Below are 17500 nucleotides of genomic sequence, written 5' to 3'. Positions count from 1 at the left end.
ATAATGCTGCAGTCCGCGCATGACCGCCGCCCTGTGGACGACACATGAAGCGCACACGCGGCCACGATAGAGGAAATATAAGATTAAATAAAAGGTTAACACGCGGTAAACATGTATGTGTATGGCAAAATAATACACTCTTGACTTTTGATATTACTCGATGAAGTTATGCTGATTTTAACAGCAGTGTTTTAACCAAAAAGTGTTTCATACAGCGACTCGCCTGCAATACCTGAGTGTCGCCACGAGATGACGCCAGAGCGCCGCATATCTGGACGGTTAACATGAATATGATCACGGACAATATTCTGACAGTCCGCTTAAATATGTCTTCCTAATGAAAATGCTTATTAGAAATGGAAATATGCTCAATAACACGCGCTTCAGTACAGAACTGAATTATACACGAGCCAAAATAATCATATATAACATATTAATTACATGCAGAGAGCAGGAGACTGGAGGTGTGATGGAGGAGAGCAGATCAGGACACACACACACGGTCAGCTCCTCTAACATTATTCCTCTTTAACTGCACAGTTTCCCTCAAAGACTTTAATATGTAAAGTGACAGGAGGAGAGTTCTGAGTCATGATGATGTCAGCTGTTCACTCTGAAGACCCCTATTTTGTTTCCTTCGCTTTTATTTTGACAGAGTCAGAGCGGATGTGACGTCACGTACGCCAGGAAACGCAGTCAGTGGAGCTTCTTCATCAACATTCCCCATGGAGGAAGAGAAGTTGGCCGAGATCTCAGGTGATGAGAGAGAAACGCGCGGTGTGTGTGTGTGTGTGTGTGTGTGTGATGGAGTAACGTGACAGAGTCAGAAGAAGAATCGCTTCACTCAACTGAACCGAGTCTTTGCTGAGCGGCTCTACTGGACCCCTGTTGTGTGTGTGTGTGTGTCTCTGTCTGTCTGTCTGTCTGTCTGTGTGTTTGTGTGTGTTAGTCAGGTGTGTATAAACTCTAACCATTCAGCGGAGTGATATTGAGCTGTAATGCGCTCTGCCGGAACTACTTTAGCTGTGTGTTTATCTGACAATAACCAAACAGCTGAGAGTGAGCATCAGCCAATCAGAGTGCAGAACAGCTCTCTACTGTAAATGCAACACTGCTAACTGCTGAGTGTGTGTGTGTGTGTGTGTGTGTGTGTGTGCGCAGGTGTGTGTCTGCCGCTGGCGTCTCTGCGTCTGCTGGTTCCTCCGCTGCACCTCCTGTCCTCCTTCATGTGGCAGGTGCTGCAGCACAAGAGCCTGGTGCATTATGGGAAGCTGGAGGAGCTGGTGTGTGTGCTGACGGAGGCGCTGCCGCAGCTCATGGCCTTCAGGCAGAGGGTGCAGCTCATGCTGGGGCTCAGAGCTCGGGTCAGTGTGTATGTGTGTGTGTGTGTGTGAAACTGACGCAACAGTCTGCTGTGTGTTCAGACTCACTTTATTCAAGTGTGTGTGTGTGTGTGTGTGTGTGTGTGTGTGTGTGTGTGTGTGTGTCAGATGGTGCTGGAGCTGTGTCGTGGTGCGGCTGACAGCAGGATCATGCAGACGCAGCTGGACCGGATGCAGATTCCAGCGGCACCGGCGGGACACACGGTACTGACACCTGCTCTACACCTGTGTGTGTGTGTGTGTGTGTGTGCGCGCCTCTGCGTCTCATACACACCTAACCCATTCATTACTGTACACACACTATAACCGTGTGTGTGTGTGGGTGCGTGCGTGTGTGTGTGTGTGTGTGTGTGTGCGTGTGCGTGCGCAGGGTCCGGATGCTGACCTGTGGGCCTCCGTCTCTAATTTTAAGGCTCTGGTCTCGGCGCTGCTGAAGGACCCGGTGGAGAAAGCCTACTTCTTCCAGGTCAGAGACGCCAGCTTCCTGCTCCGCCTCCCGTGTGTGTGTGTGTGTGTGTGTGTGTGTATGTGTGAACTTCCTGTCTATCTGCTTCTCACAGGAAGTGTTTCCTGTGGAGTACGGCGACCGGTTCGACACGGCGCTGAAGGAGCTGATGTGGGAGCTGCTGTCCTGCCTGGAGAAACTACTTCCTGTGCCGGAGTTCAGACAGGTAGGACACACACACACACACACACACACACACACACACACACACGCAGAGTTTAAACACTTCTGCATGAGGAACTACTTTCCTCCGCCGTTCCTTCACATCTGCAGCTGACAGCAGAAGCCGCTGCTCATCCAGCAACACCGCAGTAGAGCTGGCGAACAGCTGATGACAGAACAGCTGATGCTGCTGAACAGCAGGAAATGCCATCAGTCTACAGCGGTCTCTCCCAGAACCCTGAACAGGCCAAAGCAAACACCAGCAGACCACTGCTGCGCCCGACATCAGGCAACACTAAACACATGCGGCCGTCTCTTCTGTCTTTGTTTATTCAGCTACTTGACAAATGTAGCAAGCTAAGCTATTAGCTACTCCTCCTACACACAAAGCTTCCGCCGGGGTAATGTAGCAAGCTAAGCTAAGAGCTGCACGGCAACAGTAGTTCAGCTACATCCAAGTCATCTTTCCATCAAGCACGTTTCACCAGAGGTGGCGGTAGCGCATTAAAACTGTGTAGTTGACCACCGTAGAACAGGAGGAGCTCCTCACTCGCACCATCATGTGTGTTCACTGTCGTCAGCTAGACGCCGGCCTCACGGCTCTGTGAATGTCGGTGCTGTAACGTTGACTCGCGATTGGTAAATGCAGCTTGTGTGGACGCTACTGCACTACTTGACTAGTAAAATCGCTTCGCTACTGAAAAGCTATTCGATTTAGAAAGTAGCGACGCTGCCGCCACACTACTGAGAAATGCAGTTAAGGTATTAGCATCACTACTTGTAGCAGCGCTACTGCCCGACACATTATTATTAAATACAGAATAATAACAGCAGAGCATTGAGGACAACATGCAACAGACTGAAGCTCTGCGTGTGTGTGTGCTTGTGTGTGTCAGACGGTGTCGTGGCTCAGCGCTGCCCCTGTGGGTCTGGAGGAGTGTGTGCGCATCGACTCAAAGCACCTGCAGCTTCTTCTGCAGAACCATCAGCTGTTCAGCGGCTCAGAAACACCCAAAGGAAAACTGGGTAACAAACACTGTGTGTGTGTGTGTGTGTGTGTGTGTGTGTGTGTGTGTGTGTATGTGTGTATGTGAGTGTGTGTGTGTGTGTGTGTGTGTGAGTGTGACTCATTAGCAGATGTGGTGGAGGCCTGAGTATGAGTGACCCAGAGCTGCACATCAGTGTGTGTTTGAGTCACGCAACACTCTGCTGTGTGTTCAGATTCAGTTTATTCAAGTGTGTGTGTGTGTGTGTGTGTGTGTGTGTGTGTCTTCTGTCCTCAGGTTCCCGGTCCTCAGGCGAGTGTATCGTGTCGTCCCTCTCCGTGCCGCCGTCTGCGCGCATGTGTGTGTCCTCAGAGCCGCTGCTGCTGCATGTGCAGCCCGCCGCAGTCACCATTCTGAGCTCCGACACCATCATCGTCACTGACTACACCGAGGTGGAGCTGACGGAGGAGCTGATGGAGCCAATGCAGGAGGAGGAGTCAGGGGGGGAGGAGCAGGAGCCTACAGCTGAACAGCACAGCTGCACTAACCCACCGCCCCCACAGCAGAACAACACCGACCCGCCGCCCCCACAGCAGAACAACACCGACCCACCGCCCCCACAGCAGAACAACACCGACCCACCGCCCCCACAGCAGAACAACACCGACCCGCCGCCCCCACAGCAGAACAACACCGACCCACCGCCCCCACAGCAGAACAACACCGACCCGCCGCCCCCACAGCAGAACAACACCGACCCGCCGCCCCCACAGCAGAACAACACCGACCCACCGCCCCCACAACAGAACAACACCGACCCACCGCCCCTACAGCAGAACAACAACGACCCACCGCCCCCACAACAGAACAACACTGACCCACCGCCCCACTGCGCCCAACACCCTCCACAGGAGCACACGCACATTACCCAGAAGCTTCCGGGGCAGACTGACATTACCCAGAAGCCCCCAGGGCAGACAGACATTACCCAGAAACCCCTGGGCCAGACAGATATTACCCAGAAGCCCTTGGGGCGGAGGGGGCGAGGACGGCAGAGGAAGAGCACAGAGCCAATGGGGAAAACAGGAGGAGGAGCAGCGGAGGAGCTGTGAGTCTTTGCACACACACACACACACACACACACACACATCTGGTGTGAGTCCTCATCATGTCCTCATGTGTTTGTGTATTTTAGGAGAGCCGGCGCACCTCATGGACAGGATAGAGGTAATGCTGTGATGGTGTGCTGTGATTGGTCGGTTGGTGTGACTAGCGTACATGTGACTGAGCACTGACTGCAGAAACAGATATTAATGTGTGTGTGTGTGTGTGTGTTTCAGAGGGGTGTGCTGATCCTGCAGCTCCTTTAGCCACTTCTGAACCCTCGTCTGCTTCCTGCCGCACTCGGAGGAGCAGTAAAGCCGCCCCGCCGGTCGCCGCTAACCCTCGCGCTCGCTATGCCTGCGACATCTGCGGCCGCAAGTTCACGCGGCGCTCGGACGTGCAGCGGCACCAGCTCACACACACCGGCGAGCGGCCCTTCCACTGCGGCCAGTGCCAGAAGACCTTCCAGCACTCCTGGGACCTGAGCAAACACTGCCGGAAGCAGCACGGCGAGGCGCGCTTCAGCTGCAGTGTCTGCCAGAGCGACTTCACTAACCTGCGGCTGTTGACGGCGCATCACAAGCAGAGCCACGGTGGCGCGGTGCCGCATTACTGCTCCATCTGCGGAGAGACCGCCGGCAGTCCGAGCGCACTCGCACAGCACCGCCGCAGCCACAGTGCCGCGCAGCTGTACCGCTGCCCGCAGTGCGGAGAAGCCTTCGACACGCTGCTGCAGCGCTCCCTGCACCGCCAGAGCCACCGCCCCCGCCAGCGGCACCAGTGCCCGCAGTGCCCCAAGAGCTTCACGCGCAGCAGTGACGTCCGGCGGCACCAGCTGAGCCACAGCGGCGAGCGGCCACACCACTGCACCGTCTGCGGGAAGAGCTTCGGGCTGCGCTCCGGCCTGCTGAAGCACCAGGCCACGCACACAGGGGAGCGGCCGCACTGCTGCACCGTCTGCGGCAAGAGCTTCACGCAGCTGTCCATCCTGCTGCGGCACCAGCGCATGCACACCGGCGAGCGGCCGTACCTGTGCTCGCAGTGCGGCAAACGCTTCCTGTCGCTCGGAGAGCTGCTCAAACACGACAAGACGCATGCGGAGGATCGGCCGCACACCTGCCCGCAGTGCCCGAAGAGCTTCAAGTACAAGCGGGCGCTGCAGGAGCACATGCTGGCCCACACCGGCGTGCGTCCGTACCCCTGCCGGTACTGCGGCAAGATGTTCGCCAAGCCGTTCGCTCTGAACAGACACCACCTGATCCACACGGGCGAGCGACCCTTCTCCTGTGCCCACTGCGAGCGCACCTTCTTGACCTCCACGGAGCTGGCGCTGCACGAGCGCACACACACCGGCGAGCGGCCGTTTCCCTGCACCGCCTGCCCTCGCCGCTTCCGCAGCTCCTCTGAGCTGGCCCGACACCGTCGCACACACTCCGGCCCGCGGCCGCACGCCTGCAGGTACTGCCCCAAAGCCTACAGCAGCGCCAGCCGGCTGCGCAGCCACACGCGCACACACACCAGTGAGAAGAGGAGCGGCGGGCCGCATGTGGAGGTGCACGTCACGCTGACTGAATGAAGGAGCTCTGACTGATGCCGCTCGCTGTTCCCTCAGTGTCCAACTGCTGAAGTGTGCTATGCCTCAGTCAGACCCATAGCCCCGCCCCACACTCTCCTCATTGGCTGTCGGAGCTGCTCATTAACACACAGACCTCCTGCAGAGACTCCGAGTGCTGAAGGTGTTCTGGGAATCACGCGCAGTCGGAGGGGTGTGAGACACGGCAGCGCTCTGGAGGATCAGCTGATCGCTCTGCACTGCTCTCCAGTGTCCAGCCTTCACTCTAGACTAGTGCAGATGTTGATGAGCAGAAACAGTCGGACTGAGCTCCGGCAGAGCTGATGATGCTGCATGTGTCAGCACCGGCCGCTCTTCAGGACATTAAATCACCCTTCACACCGCCTCCCGTCTCTGAGTCTTCATTTCAGCTCAGCTCCTCCATGCTGGACACACACTGATGCGTGTGTGCATGTGTGCGTGTGTGTGTGCGTGTGTGTGTGCGTGTGTGTGTGCGTAAGTGTGCGTGCTTTTATCAAATATTAACATTCAAACACTTCTCTCTCCTTCACATCCAGTCATGGGCCTGCAGTACTGTGTGTGTGTGTGTGTGTGTGTGTGTGTGTGTGTGTGTGTGTGTGTGTGTGTGTGTGTGTGTGTTTGTGTGAGTGTGAGAATGAGGCGTCTCTGTGCTTCTCTTCTCTCTTCGTGACCAATTAGTTCTGTTTCTGATGCTGCTCTTTCATCTGAAGTGGAACACACACAGAACACACACACACACACACACACACACACACACACACACACACACACACACACACACACACACACAACAGGCTCAGTGCTGAACAAGAGCCAGTCCGTTACTATGGTAACCGCATTGTGCATGTGCTGGAGACGCGTCCGTGATCATGACCGTCCGGCCGCTTGTGTGTGTTTGTGTGTGTGTGTGTGTGTGTGTGTGTTTGTGTGTGTGTGTGTGCGCTCACTCTGATCTTCAGGGTCGAGCTGAGTCTGTTTGCTCCTGCATTAGATATGGTCTGGGTTGTTTGGAGAAATATGGGCTGTTTGAGGGTTTCTTCAGTGCTGTTTTGGAAACACAGGAGAGAAACTGAGTCTGAGCCGTCCAGCAGATGAAGGTGTGTGTGTGTGTGTGTGTGTTTGAGTCAGAAGCAGATGCGTCTCAAGGCTGGACAGAAGTACAACTCTGTCAAAAAAAGCTGTTTTTTTTTTTTTTTTTGGTATTTCAAGGTGTTGTGTGTGTGTCTGTGTGTGTGTGTGTGTGTGTGTGTGATTTCAGTAACAGCCATTAGGTCTGATCAACTCATTTACTAGAGGAGCTCTTATTGTTCTGGTTTCTCGTGTTTTACAGTATTACAGTTGTGTTTATAAATGTCAGTAAAGCTGCACTGATGACTAATATATTTACTACAGTACTTACTGCACAGAGGTGTGTGTGTGTGTGTGTGTGTGTGTGTGTGTGTGTGTGTGTGTGTGTGTGTGTGTGTGTGTGTGTGTGTGTGTGTGTGTGGTGTTTCTGACCACAGAGACCCTGTGTGTGTACTACAGTACCGTCACTCGCTCAGTGTTGGGCGGATCAGCTCATAGTCACTGTATTGATCTGTGCTGGAGACTCTCCTGCCTCTGCTCAGGTACACACTCACCTGTACTGTGTGTTCAGCATCGCGTCGTGCTGCTTTTATATTATTATTTTACTGACGGAATAAATTTACAATGATCTGTTGTTTACTGTATAAATGTTGTGTAATCTCTGTTGGATCGACGCTGTACGCTGCGATTGTATTCCCGCGGGCTCGCGCTTTCCTCGTGCACACGCTCAGATGCGCGCACACGCTGTAGAGGGAGAGACGCACGCGGAGACGCGAATCAAACATCGCGAAAGTGGATTAAATGTACTGTAAAACTTGTAGGAATAATTCCCTGTGCGCGTAAAACACAAGAGACGACCAAACTCGAGCTCCTCCAGAGACAGGCGGGAGTTTCCCCAGCTCAGCTGCAGACACACACGGTGAGTTCACTTCACCTGAGCAGCTTCATCGGCTCTCTCCGTCTTCAAGACGCTGCTTTTGGCTTTCACTCCTTCATTCTGAAGGCTCTGTTTGTCTTTGTGTCCTTGAGAGTTTGTTTGACTCACCTGTAGCTGCAGGTGAAGTGAGTTAATGAATGATGGACGGGAACATAATGAACTGAGGAAAGCGCTGTTCTGTGTGCACTCATGAACGCGCATATTGATAACTCGCTTATTGATCGATATTCGGTGTTTTACCCGTGTGAGGTCAGACTCCGCGATATCACAGTGCAAAGTCCGGCTTCATGATGTCCACTCATCCTCCACGGGCTCCTCTGAGGCTCTCAGCTCGGGTTACCTGTAATTTCCCTCCTGCAGTGTTCATATGTAGGGGGCTTCAGAGAGAGAGAGAGAGAGAGACCTTCTACAGGTAACCTCAGGTGTGTTTATTCACCGCGGAGTTTCTCTGAGTTTACTGTAGGGTCTGGAGCGGGCTGGGATGTTGGACTGGATGCGGTGATCCAGCAGGTGGCGCTAGAGTTCCGCTTCTGCTCTCATACTGAAGGGCGCGCACGTGCGTGTGTGTGTGCGTGTGCGTGTGTGTGTGTGTGTGTGTGTGTGATGGGGATGAGAGTGTAACTGTAGTAATGGCTGCTGTATCATGAGGGTCAGTGCTAATATAAATGGCGACCTGTAAGTAAAACATTGGAGAAATGTTCAGCACTGAAGCTGCCCTGACCGCTGAGATGTTGGCTGAGCTCCAGCATGCAGTTAGATGTGTTCAATATGCATGAAGTACACATATATTACATTATATTATATGTGATATATCCGCTTTGTTGAGTAGTGTTGTGCCTCTTCATCAGCTGCATCATCACTGCACAGGAGTACTGCTGTTTGTTCCAGAACTGACGAGAGCGTCTCATCACAGCAAGCGGAGTACTGCAGCGGTGCGCTGAGGGAGCTGATGTTAGGTGGAGATGAAGCCGGCTTATTCTGCGTCCTCATTGGCTGATTCTTGCGCTGGTTTTAGGCAGAAGCTCTCTTCAGTCGGACTCGTGGTTTCTGGAGCGACGCTGCAGCTCATCATGCCTCTGGTTCAGGAGAGTTCAGACATCTGCAGTCCTCCCTCAGTAGGGGGCGCCGTGCTCCTCTGCGGGTTGATCTGGAGCGGTCCACCGTGTGCTGGAGGCTCCGCAGGGTGTGTTCATGGGGATTCCTGAACATTCTGCTAAAGTGCTGCCGTGAGGCTCTGATGCTGGAGGAAGCCAGCTCTGCGGGTGGAGGTCAGGGCTCTGTGCAGGCCACTCCTCATCCATTGGAGAAGCAGCACATTGAGTTCTGCAGCGCTTTACACTGTGCAGAAGCGGGTCAGGTGTACACCGAGCTGAAGCTCCAGCAGAACACACCCTGGAGAACCAGACCCAGCAGCAGAACCAGACCCAGCAGCAGAACCAGACCCAGCAGCAGAACCAGACCCAGCAGCAGCAGAGCACCATTACAGCTGTAGGAGAGCCGTGTGTGTGTGTGTGTGTGTGTGTGTGTGTTTCACTTCCATGATCCCTCCACCAGTCCGGCGCAGCGGCTGACGGTCAGACAGGAAGTGCTAGCGCTGCTGGTGTGTGTGTTTAGTGAAGCTGGTCTAGTCATGGAGTGGGATTATTACGTGCCCGTTCACCTGCTGGAGTGAGTAGAAGTGTGTGTGTGTGTGTGTGTGTGTATGTCTGTCTGTTTGAGTGTGTGTGTGTGTGTATGTCTGTCTGTTTGAGTGTGTGTGTGTGTGTGAGAGTTTGTGTCTGTCTCTCTGAGTGTGTGTGTGTGTGTGTGTGTGTGAGAGTTTGTGTCTGTCTCTCTGAGTGTGTGTGTGTGTGTGTGTGTGTGTGTGTGTGTGTCTGCTTTCTGCTCTGCTGACGGAGTGTGTCCTCCAGAGGTGTTCAGCTCTTCTTCTGGTGATATTGTGTGTGTGTGTGTTTGTGCGCGCAAGTGTGTCAGAAGGGAAGTGGTTGTTTCATGCTCATTGTGTCACTGAGCACCTCCTCTAACCACACACACACACACACACACACACACACACACACACACACACACACACACACACACAGAGACAGAGTAGAAGTGAAAGAGACAGCGCTGTGCTTTCCCTCGTGCAGCTCTCTAACAGCTGTGCGCGTGTTGTATTGTGTGTGTGTGTGTGTGTGTGTGATGAGGACGCTCCACAGACTGTCGTTGATGAGTTCTCCCAGTCTGAATGATTCGGGTCGGTCCGAGAGATCAGCGCTGGACGACAGGAACAACCAGCAGCAGCAGAGAGCGGGAACCAACGCCACCTGGAACAGGTACACACACACACACACACACACACACACACACACACACACACTGCTAGTTGTCCTCTGTGTGCTCATCTTCATCTGCTGTAAATAATCGAGGAGCTGAAATCAGCATCAGGAGCTTTTCTCCATTTCTACACACACACACAGACGCACACACACACGCACAGCAGTTACAGTGACTGCTAAACTGCATGTGTGTGTGTGTGTGTGTGTGTGTCCAAACCCTAATAAATAATGCTATTTTAATATTAAGTCACAGTAACATTCCACTGTGCGCCTAGACTGAAACACACACACACACACACACACACACACACACACACACACACACACATGAAGCTGTTCTGAATGATCATTTGTTTTGTTTTTTCATCATCTGAGGAGAAATTCCTGCAGGACCAGCTTCCTCTGCTAGCTTGTGTGTGTGTGTGTGTGTGTGTGTGTGTGGCCCAAATATGTGTGTAAACAACAAACACACATATTCAGCCCTCATTAGTTTGTGTGAAGAGAATCCTCTGTTTCTGTGCTTACACACACACACACACACACACACACGCACACTGGAGAACAATAAGTGTTTGATATCTCTGTGTGTGTGTGTGTGTGCTCATGTTCAGCTGATGGAGCAGTCAGTCTTTCACTTTAGTTCAGTTGTTTTCATGTCTCTCTCTCACACACACACACACACACACACATACTTTTTTATGAATCTAAATTGAAATATTAATCCAGCCTGAAAGAAACCTTAATGAGTGTGTGTGTGTGTGTGTGTGTAGTGCATACATGTGTGTGCATGCACGGTTCATGCATCTTTGTACCTGTGGTTTATACATATGTATATATGTGTGTGTGTGTGTGTGTGTGTGTGTGTGTGGTTTATGCATGTGTATATGTGTGTGTGTGTGTGTGTGTGTGTGTGTGGTTTATGCATGTGTATATGTGTGTGTGTGTGTGTGTGTGTGTGTGTGTGTGTCAGCATCCACAATGCGGTGATCTCGGTGTTCCAGCGCAGGGATCTGGCACAGAATGAGCTGTATGTGCTGAATGAAGGCGTCAGGTGAGCAACCGGCCAATCAGAGCAGTTCTAGAGCACAGATCTGTGCCTGATTACCATAAACACACACACACACACACTCAGTCTCTCTGTCATCTTTGTCTGCAGGCAGCTCCTGAAGACAGAGTTGGGCTCATTCTTCACAGAGTATCTGCAGGTATTGATCACCCCTGATCAGTTATTGTGTGTGTGTGTGTGTGTGTGTGTGTACAGTCAGAATATAGACTGTGTGTGCAGCAGACTATATGCATTATCATTGTTTACTTATGGAGCCCTGTGTTCCTGTGAGACACATGTAGAGGAAGCACAACATGATTTATCGGCTTTAAATGATCTCTCTCTGTGTGTGTGTGTGTGTGTGTGTGTGTGTATGTGTGTGTGTGTGTGTGTGTGCCATAGAATCAGCTGCTGACCAAGGGAATGGTGATTCTGAGAGATAAGATCCGCTTTTATGAAGGTAGCTGCTTCCTGAGCTGCATGTGTCCTGTTCACACCCGTGTAGATACTCACATTCATGTAAGAGATAATGCAGATCCAGCCGGTGCTGATCCCAGAACAGAGCACGCCAGGTCCATCAGCCACCGCTGTAGAAGACTGAAGAGTTATTCTGATTAACCACTGGCTGGATCTACATTATGCTGATTACTACACACCTCAACTACACTGTCACACACCTAAACTACACCGTTACACACCTCAACTACACCGTTACACACCTCAACTACACTGTCACACACCTAAACTACACCGTTACACACCTCAACTACACCGTTACACACTTCAACTACACCGTTACACACCTCAACTACACAGTTACACACCTCAACTACACTAATAGACACCTCAACTACACTGTTACACACCTCAACTACACTGTCACACACCTCAACTACACTGTTACACACCTCAACTACACTGTTACACACCTCAACTACACTGTTACACACCTCAACTACACTGATACACACCTCAACTACACCGTTACACACCTCAACTACACTAATACACACCTCAACTACACTGTTACACACCTCAACTACACTGATACACACCTCAACTACACTAATACACACCTCAACTACACTAACACACCTCAACTACACTGTCACACACCTCAACTACACTGATACACACCTCAACTACACTGATACACACCTCAACTACACTAATACACACCTCAACTACACTAACACACCTCAACTACACTAACACACCTCAACTACACTAACACACCTCAACTACACTGTTACACACCTCAACTACACTAATACACACCTCAACTACACTAACACACCTCAACTACACTAACACACCTCAACTACACTGTTACACACCTCAACTACACTGTTACACACCTCAACTACACTAATACACACCTCAACTACACTGTTACACACCTCAACTACACTAATACACACCTCAACTACACTAATACACACCTCAACTACACCGTTACACACCTCAACTACACCGTTACACACCTCAACTACACTAATACACACCTCAACTACACCGTTACACACCTCAACTACACTAATACACACCTCAACTACACTGTTACACACCTCAACTACACTGTTACACACCTCAACTACAGTGTTACACACCTCAACTACACTAATACACACCTCAACTACACCGTTACACACCTCAACTACACTAATACACACCTCAACTACACTGTTACACACCTCAACTACACTGTCACACACCTCAACTACACTGTCACACACCTCAACTACACTGTCACACACCTCAACTACACTTTCACACACCTCAACTACAGTGTCACACACCTCAACTACACTGTCACACACCTCAACTACACTTTCACACACCTCAACTACAGTGTTACACACCTCAACTACACTGTCACACACCTCAACTACACTTTCACACACCTCAACTACACTGTCACACACCTCAACTACACTGTCACACACCTCAACTACACTGTTACACACCTCAACTACACTGTCACACACCTCAACTACACTTTCACACACCTCAACTACAGTGTTACACACCTCAACTACACTAATACACACCTCAACTACACTAATACACACCTCAACTACACTGTCACACACCTCAACTACACTGTTACACACCTCAACTACACTGTCACACACCTCAACTACACTTTCACACACCTCAACTACAGTGTTACACACCTCAACTACACTAATACACACCTCAACTACACTGTTACACACCTCAACTACACTAATACACACCTCAACTACACTAATACACACCTCAACTACACCGTTACACACCTCAACTACACCGTTACACACCTCAACTACACTAATACACACCTCAACTACAGTGTTACACACCTCAACTACACTAATACACACCTCAACTACACCGTTACACACCTCAACTACACCGTTACACACCTCAACTACACTAATACACACCTCAACTACACCGTTACACACCTCAACTACACCGTTACACACCTCAACTACACTAATACACACCTCAACTACACTGTCACACACCTCAACTACACTGTCACACACCTCAACTACACTGTCACACACCTCAACTACACTTTCACACACCTCAACTACAGTGTCACACACCTCAACTACACTTTCACACACCTCAACTACAGTGTTACACACCTCAACTACACTGTTACACACCTCAACTACACTGTCACACACCTCAACTACACTGTCACACACCTCAACTACACTTTCACACACCTCAACTACACTGTCACACACCTAAACTACACTGTCACACACCTCAACTACAGTGTTACACACCTCAACTACACTGTTACACACCTCAACTACAGTGTTACACACCTCAACTACAGTGTTACACACCTCAACTACACTGTTACACACACAGAACACTGAGCTGAATGATTGAATAACCCTTTGATAAATTTTACAGATGCAAAATGGCCTTGTGCAGCTACACTAATCTGTGTATATTTGTGTGTGTGTGTGTGTGTGTGTGTGCTTGAAGGTCAGAAGCTGTTGGATTCTCTGGCAGAAACCTGGGATTTCTTCTTCTGTGATGTTCTGTCCACTCTGCAGGCCATCTTCTACCCTGTGCAGGTACAGCAGCGCCGCTCAGTGCAGTGGTGGAGCCGGTATGGCGAATATTCATCAGTGCTTGATCATTCACACACACTATATCTGAACACACACCTCTGCTTTGGTCTGCTGTGCTGCTGCATGTTACCCTGCAGACACAGCTGCCTGTGTGTTCCCGACTGTTACCGGCCACAAAAACTACACAATCAGACACAAACATTAATCTGAGGTGCACTTACGGCTGACAGAAACACCGGCTGAATGCAGACTGCAGCAGCATCAGTCACAAGATGGCGCCAAACAGAAGAGTAGAGATCAACACTTACAATGACCTCACAGCTGCTGCTCTCGCTCAGAGTGTGTGTGTGTGTAGTCCACTCATGTGCATATCTGCAGTTAAGAAGCTTTTCTACACAGATTTCTTGTTCGTTGTCAGACATGATGTGTTAGCTTGCAGACGCCTACAGTTCATCTTCCTTTCCTCATTTTACCTCCATCTTGCTTTTCCTCTCCTCTGTTCTCTTGTTGTCTCTGCTGCAGAGAGCCGTGTGCTGTGCTGTGATTGAGCGTGCTGCTGCTGCTGTTGCGGTGGCCTCGTGTCCTGCAGCCGCCGCTAGTACACTACTGCATGATCAACACCATCACCACCCTCAGTTAGTGCACTCGGGGCCCGCCGGCTGCACTGGCTGTGTGTGGGATTTGCATGCGTGTATGATGTATATATGATTCGTGTGTGTGTGTGTGTGTGTGTGTGTGTGTAGGGTAAGGAGCCGTCGGTGCGTCAGCTGGCTCTCCTGCACTTCAGGAACATCATCACCCTCAACATGAAGCTGGAGGAGGCTTTGAGCCGGCCGCGTGCACGCATACCACCCTCCATTACACAGATGCTGCTGGTGCTGCAGGTGTGTGTGTGTGTGTGTGTGTGTGTGTGTGTGTGTGAGTTGATTACACAACGCTCCGGTATCTGCATCAGGTTAGTCCTGACGCTGCAGGTGTAGAGGGAAGCTCACCTGTCTGACTGAGTCTGTGTTCTGATTGGCTGCTGGCCTCAGGGTGTGCACGAGTGTAAAGGTGTGAGCGGAGATTACCTGAAGCTGGAGGCGCTGCTGCAGAGGGTGGTGTCACCATACCTGAGCACACACGGACTCTACTGCAGCGACGGCACGCTCACACACTGCTGCTGCGTACTGGGTGAGCACACACACACACACACACACTTTCTCTCTCTCTCTCTCTCTCTCACACACACACTCACTCCCCGCTGTGCTCCTCCTCCTCATCAGAGAAGCGTCTGCTACTCCACCGGCCCCGCGGAAGCCCCGCTCCAGCTAAACACCCAGTGGTTCGCTCTCAGAGTTATAACGTGCCGCTGCTGACTCCGGTGGCGGAGTACGAGTGTGAGAGCAGCACAGGGGCGAGTGTGTGTGTGCGACGTCACTCCGTCTGCCAGATGACATCCTGCGCGGAGGAGCCAGTTGAAGTGTGTGAGGATGAGCTCCTCCCGGCTCCATCTCCACCATTACTTCCACAGCGTGGCCCCAGGGGCGCCTCCTACAGCCCGGAGCCCACAGCGGAGCAGACCCTGGAGGCCCCGGATTCTGACATGGAAGGAATCTTCATCGACTTCAAACGGTGCTCTGGCTCACCTGAGGACAGTGAGGGGGGCGAGAGTGTGGCCTGACTCACTGACCCACCCTGACCAGGAGCCCACTGTCTCTCCCTACCCCCCTTGACAACACTGTCTCCCCCTAACCCCACTGACAACACTGTCTCCCCCTAACCCCACTGACAACACTGTCTCCCCCTAACCCCACTGACAACACTGTCTCCCCCTAACCCCACTGACAACACTGTCTCCCCCTAACCCCACTGACAACACTGTCTCCCCCTAACCCCACTGACAACACTGTCTCCCCCTAACCCCACTGACAACACTGTCTCCCCCTAACCCCACTGACAACACTGTCTCCCCCTAACCCCATTGACTCCCCCTACCCCCCCTTGACAACACTGTCTCCCCTACCCCCACTGACAACATTGTCTCCCCCTACCCCCACTGACAACACTGTCTCCCCTACCCCCACTGACAACATTGTCTCCCCCTACCCCCACTGACAACACTGTCTCCCCCTAACCCCATTGACTCCCCCTACCCCCCCACTGACAACACTGTCTCCCCCTACCCCCACTGACAACATTGTCTCCCCCTACCCCCACTGACAACACTGTCTCCCCCTAACCCCATTGACTCCCCCTACCCCCCCACTGACAACACTGTCTCCCCCTACCCCCACTGACAACACTGTCTCCCCCTACCCCCACTGACAACATTGACTCCCCCTACCCCCACTGACAACATTGTCTCCCCCTACCCCCACTGACAACACTGTCTCCCCCTAACCCCATTGACTCCCCCTACCCCCCCTTGACAACACTGTCTCCCCCTACCCCCAGTGAAAACATTGTCTCCCCCTACCCCCATTGACTGAACCCCACTGTCCCCATTGATCCCTAGAGCCTCACTGACCAATCTCATTCCAACTGTCCTCCCACCCCCGCTGACACCCCCACACCCCGAATGATCCTCCTTACCCCAACTGAACCCCTGAAGACCCATTGACCCTCCCACCTTTTCTAGACCCACTAGCCCCTGCTGACACCACTAACCCCTGAGAGCGCCCCCTAGACTGCACTGCCTGTCCCTCAGGGCTCCTGGTGTCATTTTTGCACAGAGTCTGATTGAACACACTGAAGTATCTGAGCGCAGAACTGCAGCATCCTCCTCAGATGATGAACACTCCTCATTGGCTGTTGTAGCGGGTTTAGATTGAGTTATTTTCCTCTGGTATTACTGCGGCTGAATTATTTTACTGTGGTATTACTGCGGCTGGATGGCAGTAAATGCAGAACAGCACACAGCGGCACACTGATCAGGGAGGGGGGAGGGAGGGGGGGGGGTCTGTGATTACATCTCCTGTTTCAGAAGAGTGACGTCAAGTGTTGCCCAACTGAATTGGGGGTATGTTGAGGTACGGTTAACTGTCATCCAATCAGATCGCTTTATGCAAATACTAGTACAGGAGCTAGCCAATCACATTTGAGCAGCAGCAGAGAGTAGCAGCATGGTAATCTCCTGACCAGCCTTTATGTACATCTGTACACACCGCTGCTGCTGCTGCACCCGTGTGTGTCGCGGTCCAGGCCGGACGTGATTGGCTGTCATCACTATGGTGACGGTGTCAGTAATGACACACACACACAGGAGAGCAGCAGAGGCGAGTGTGTGGCTGTGCTGGGAGACGCCGCTGACACCACTGCTCTGGAGGAACAC

At 51.9% G+C, this 17500-nt stretch overlaps 2 protein-coding genes across 6 annotated transcripts in view; both read left to right on the top strand.

Annotated features, from left to right (window-relative positions):
- The first annotated feature begins 676 nt into the window (after positions 1-676).
- si:zfos-932h1.3 lies at positions 677-6097 on the top strand. 2 transcript variants are annotated; one of them, XM_021475185.3, is made up of 9 exons: positions 677-756; positions 1162-1364; positions 1491-1586; positions 1753-1848; positions 1943-2053; positions 2946-3075; positions 3333-4143; positions 4231-4262; positions 4376-6097. In XM_021475185.3, exons 1-9 carry the CDS (start codon positions 726-728, stop codon positions 5713-5715), a joined length of 2850 nt encoding a protein of 949 aa, XP_021330860.1. In that variant the 5' UTR covers positions 677-725; the 3' UTR covers positions 5716-6097. The 2 variants fall into 2 exon arrangements, with proteins under 2 accessions (XP_021330860.1, XP_021330862.1); XM_021475187.3 differs by lacking the exon at positions 1162-1364.
- Positions 6098-6678: 581 nt separating this feature from the next.
- prr5b (proline rich 5b (renal)) overlaps positions 6679-17500 on the top strand; it is an 11071-nt gene continuing 249 nt past the window's right edge. The window contains exons 1-9 of one of the 4 annotated variants that reach the window (XM_003200642.6): positions 6679-6830; positions 9940-10056; positions 11030-11110; positions 11216-11264; positions 11507-11564; positions 14099-14190; positions 14931-15071; positions 15222-15360; positions 15453-17500. The exon at positions 15453-17500 is cut by the window's right edge and continues 249 nt beyond it. In XM_003200642.6, the coding sequence (XP_003200690.2) occupies positions 9950-10056; positions 11030-11110; positions 11216-11264; positions 11507-11564; positions 14099-14190; positions 14931-15071; positions 15222-15360; positions 15453-15850 (1065 nt within the window). In that variant the 5' untranslated portion in view covers positions 6679-6830; positions 9940-9949 and the 3' untranslated portion in view covers positions 15851-17500. Of the gene's footprint in view, positions 6831-7522; positions 7721-8586; positions 9407-9671; positions 10057-11029; positions 11111-11215; positions 11265-11506; positions 11565-14098; positions 14191-14930; positions 15072-15221; positions 15361-15452 lie in introns of those variants that run through there. The other 3 variants (XM_005168504.5, XM_005168503.6, XM_017355236.4) reach the window with 3 other exon arrangements.

This window comes from Danio rerio, chromosome 4 (assembly GCF_049306965.1).
Source record: "Danio rerio strain Tuebingen ecotype United States chromosome 4, GRCz12tu, whole genome shotgun sequence".
Taxonomy (NCBI): domain Eukaryota; kingdom Metazoa; phylum Chordata; class Actinopteri; order Cypriniformes; family Danionidae; genus Danio; species Danio rerio.
Note: the sequence above shows the minus strand (reverse complement) of the source record. Positions and strands in the feature narration are given on the sequence as shown.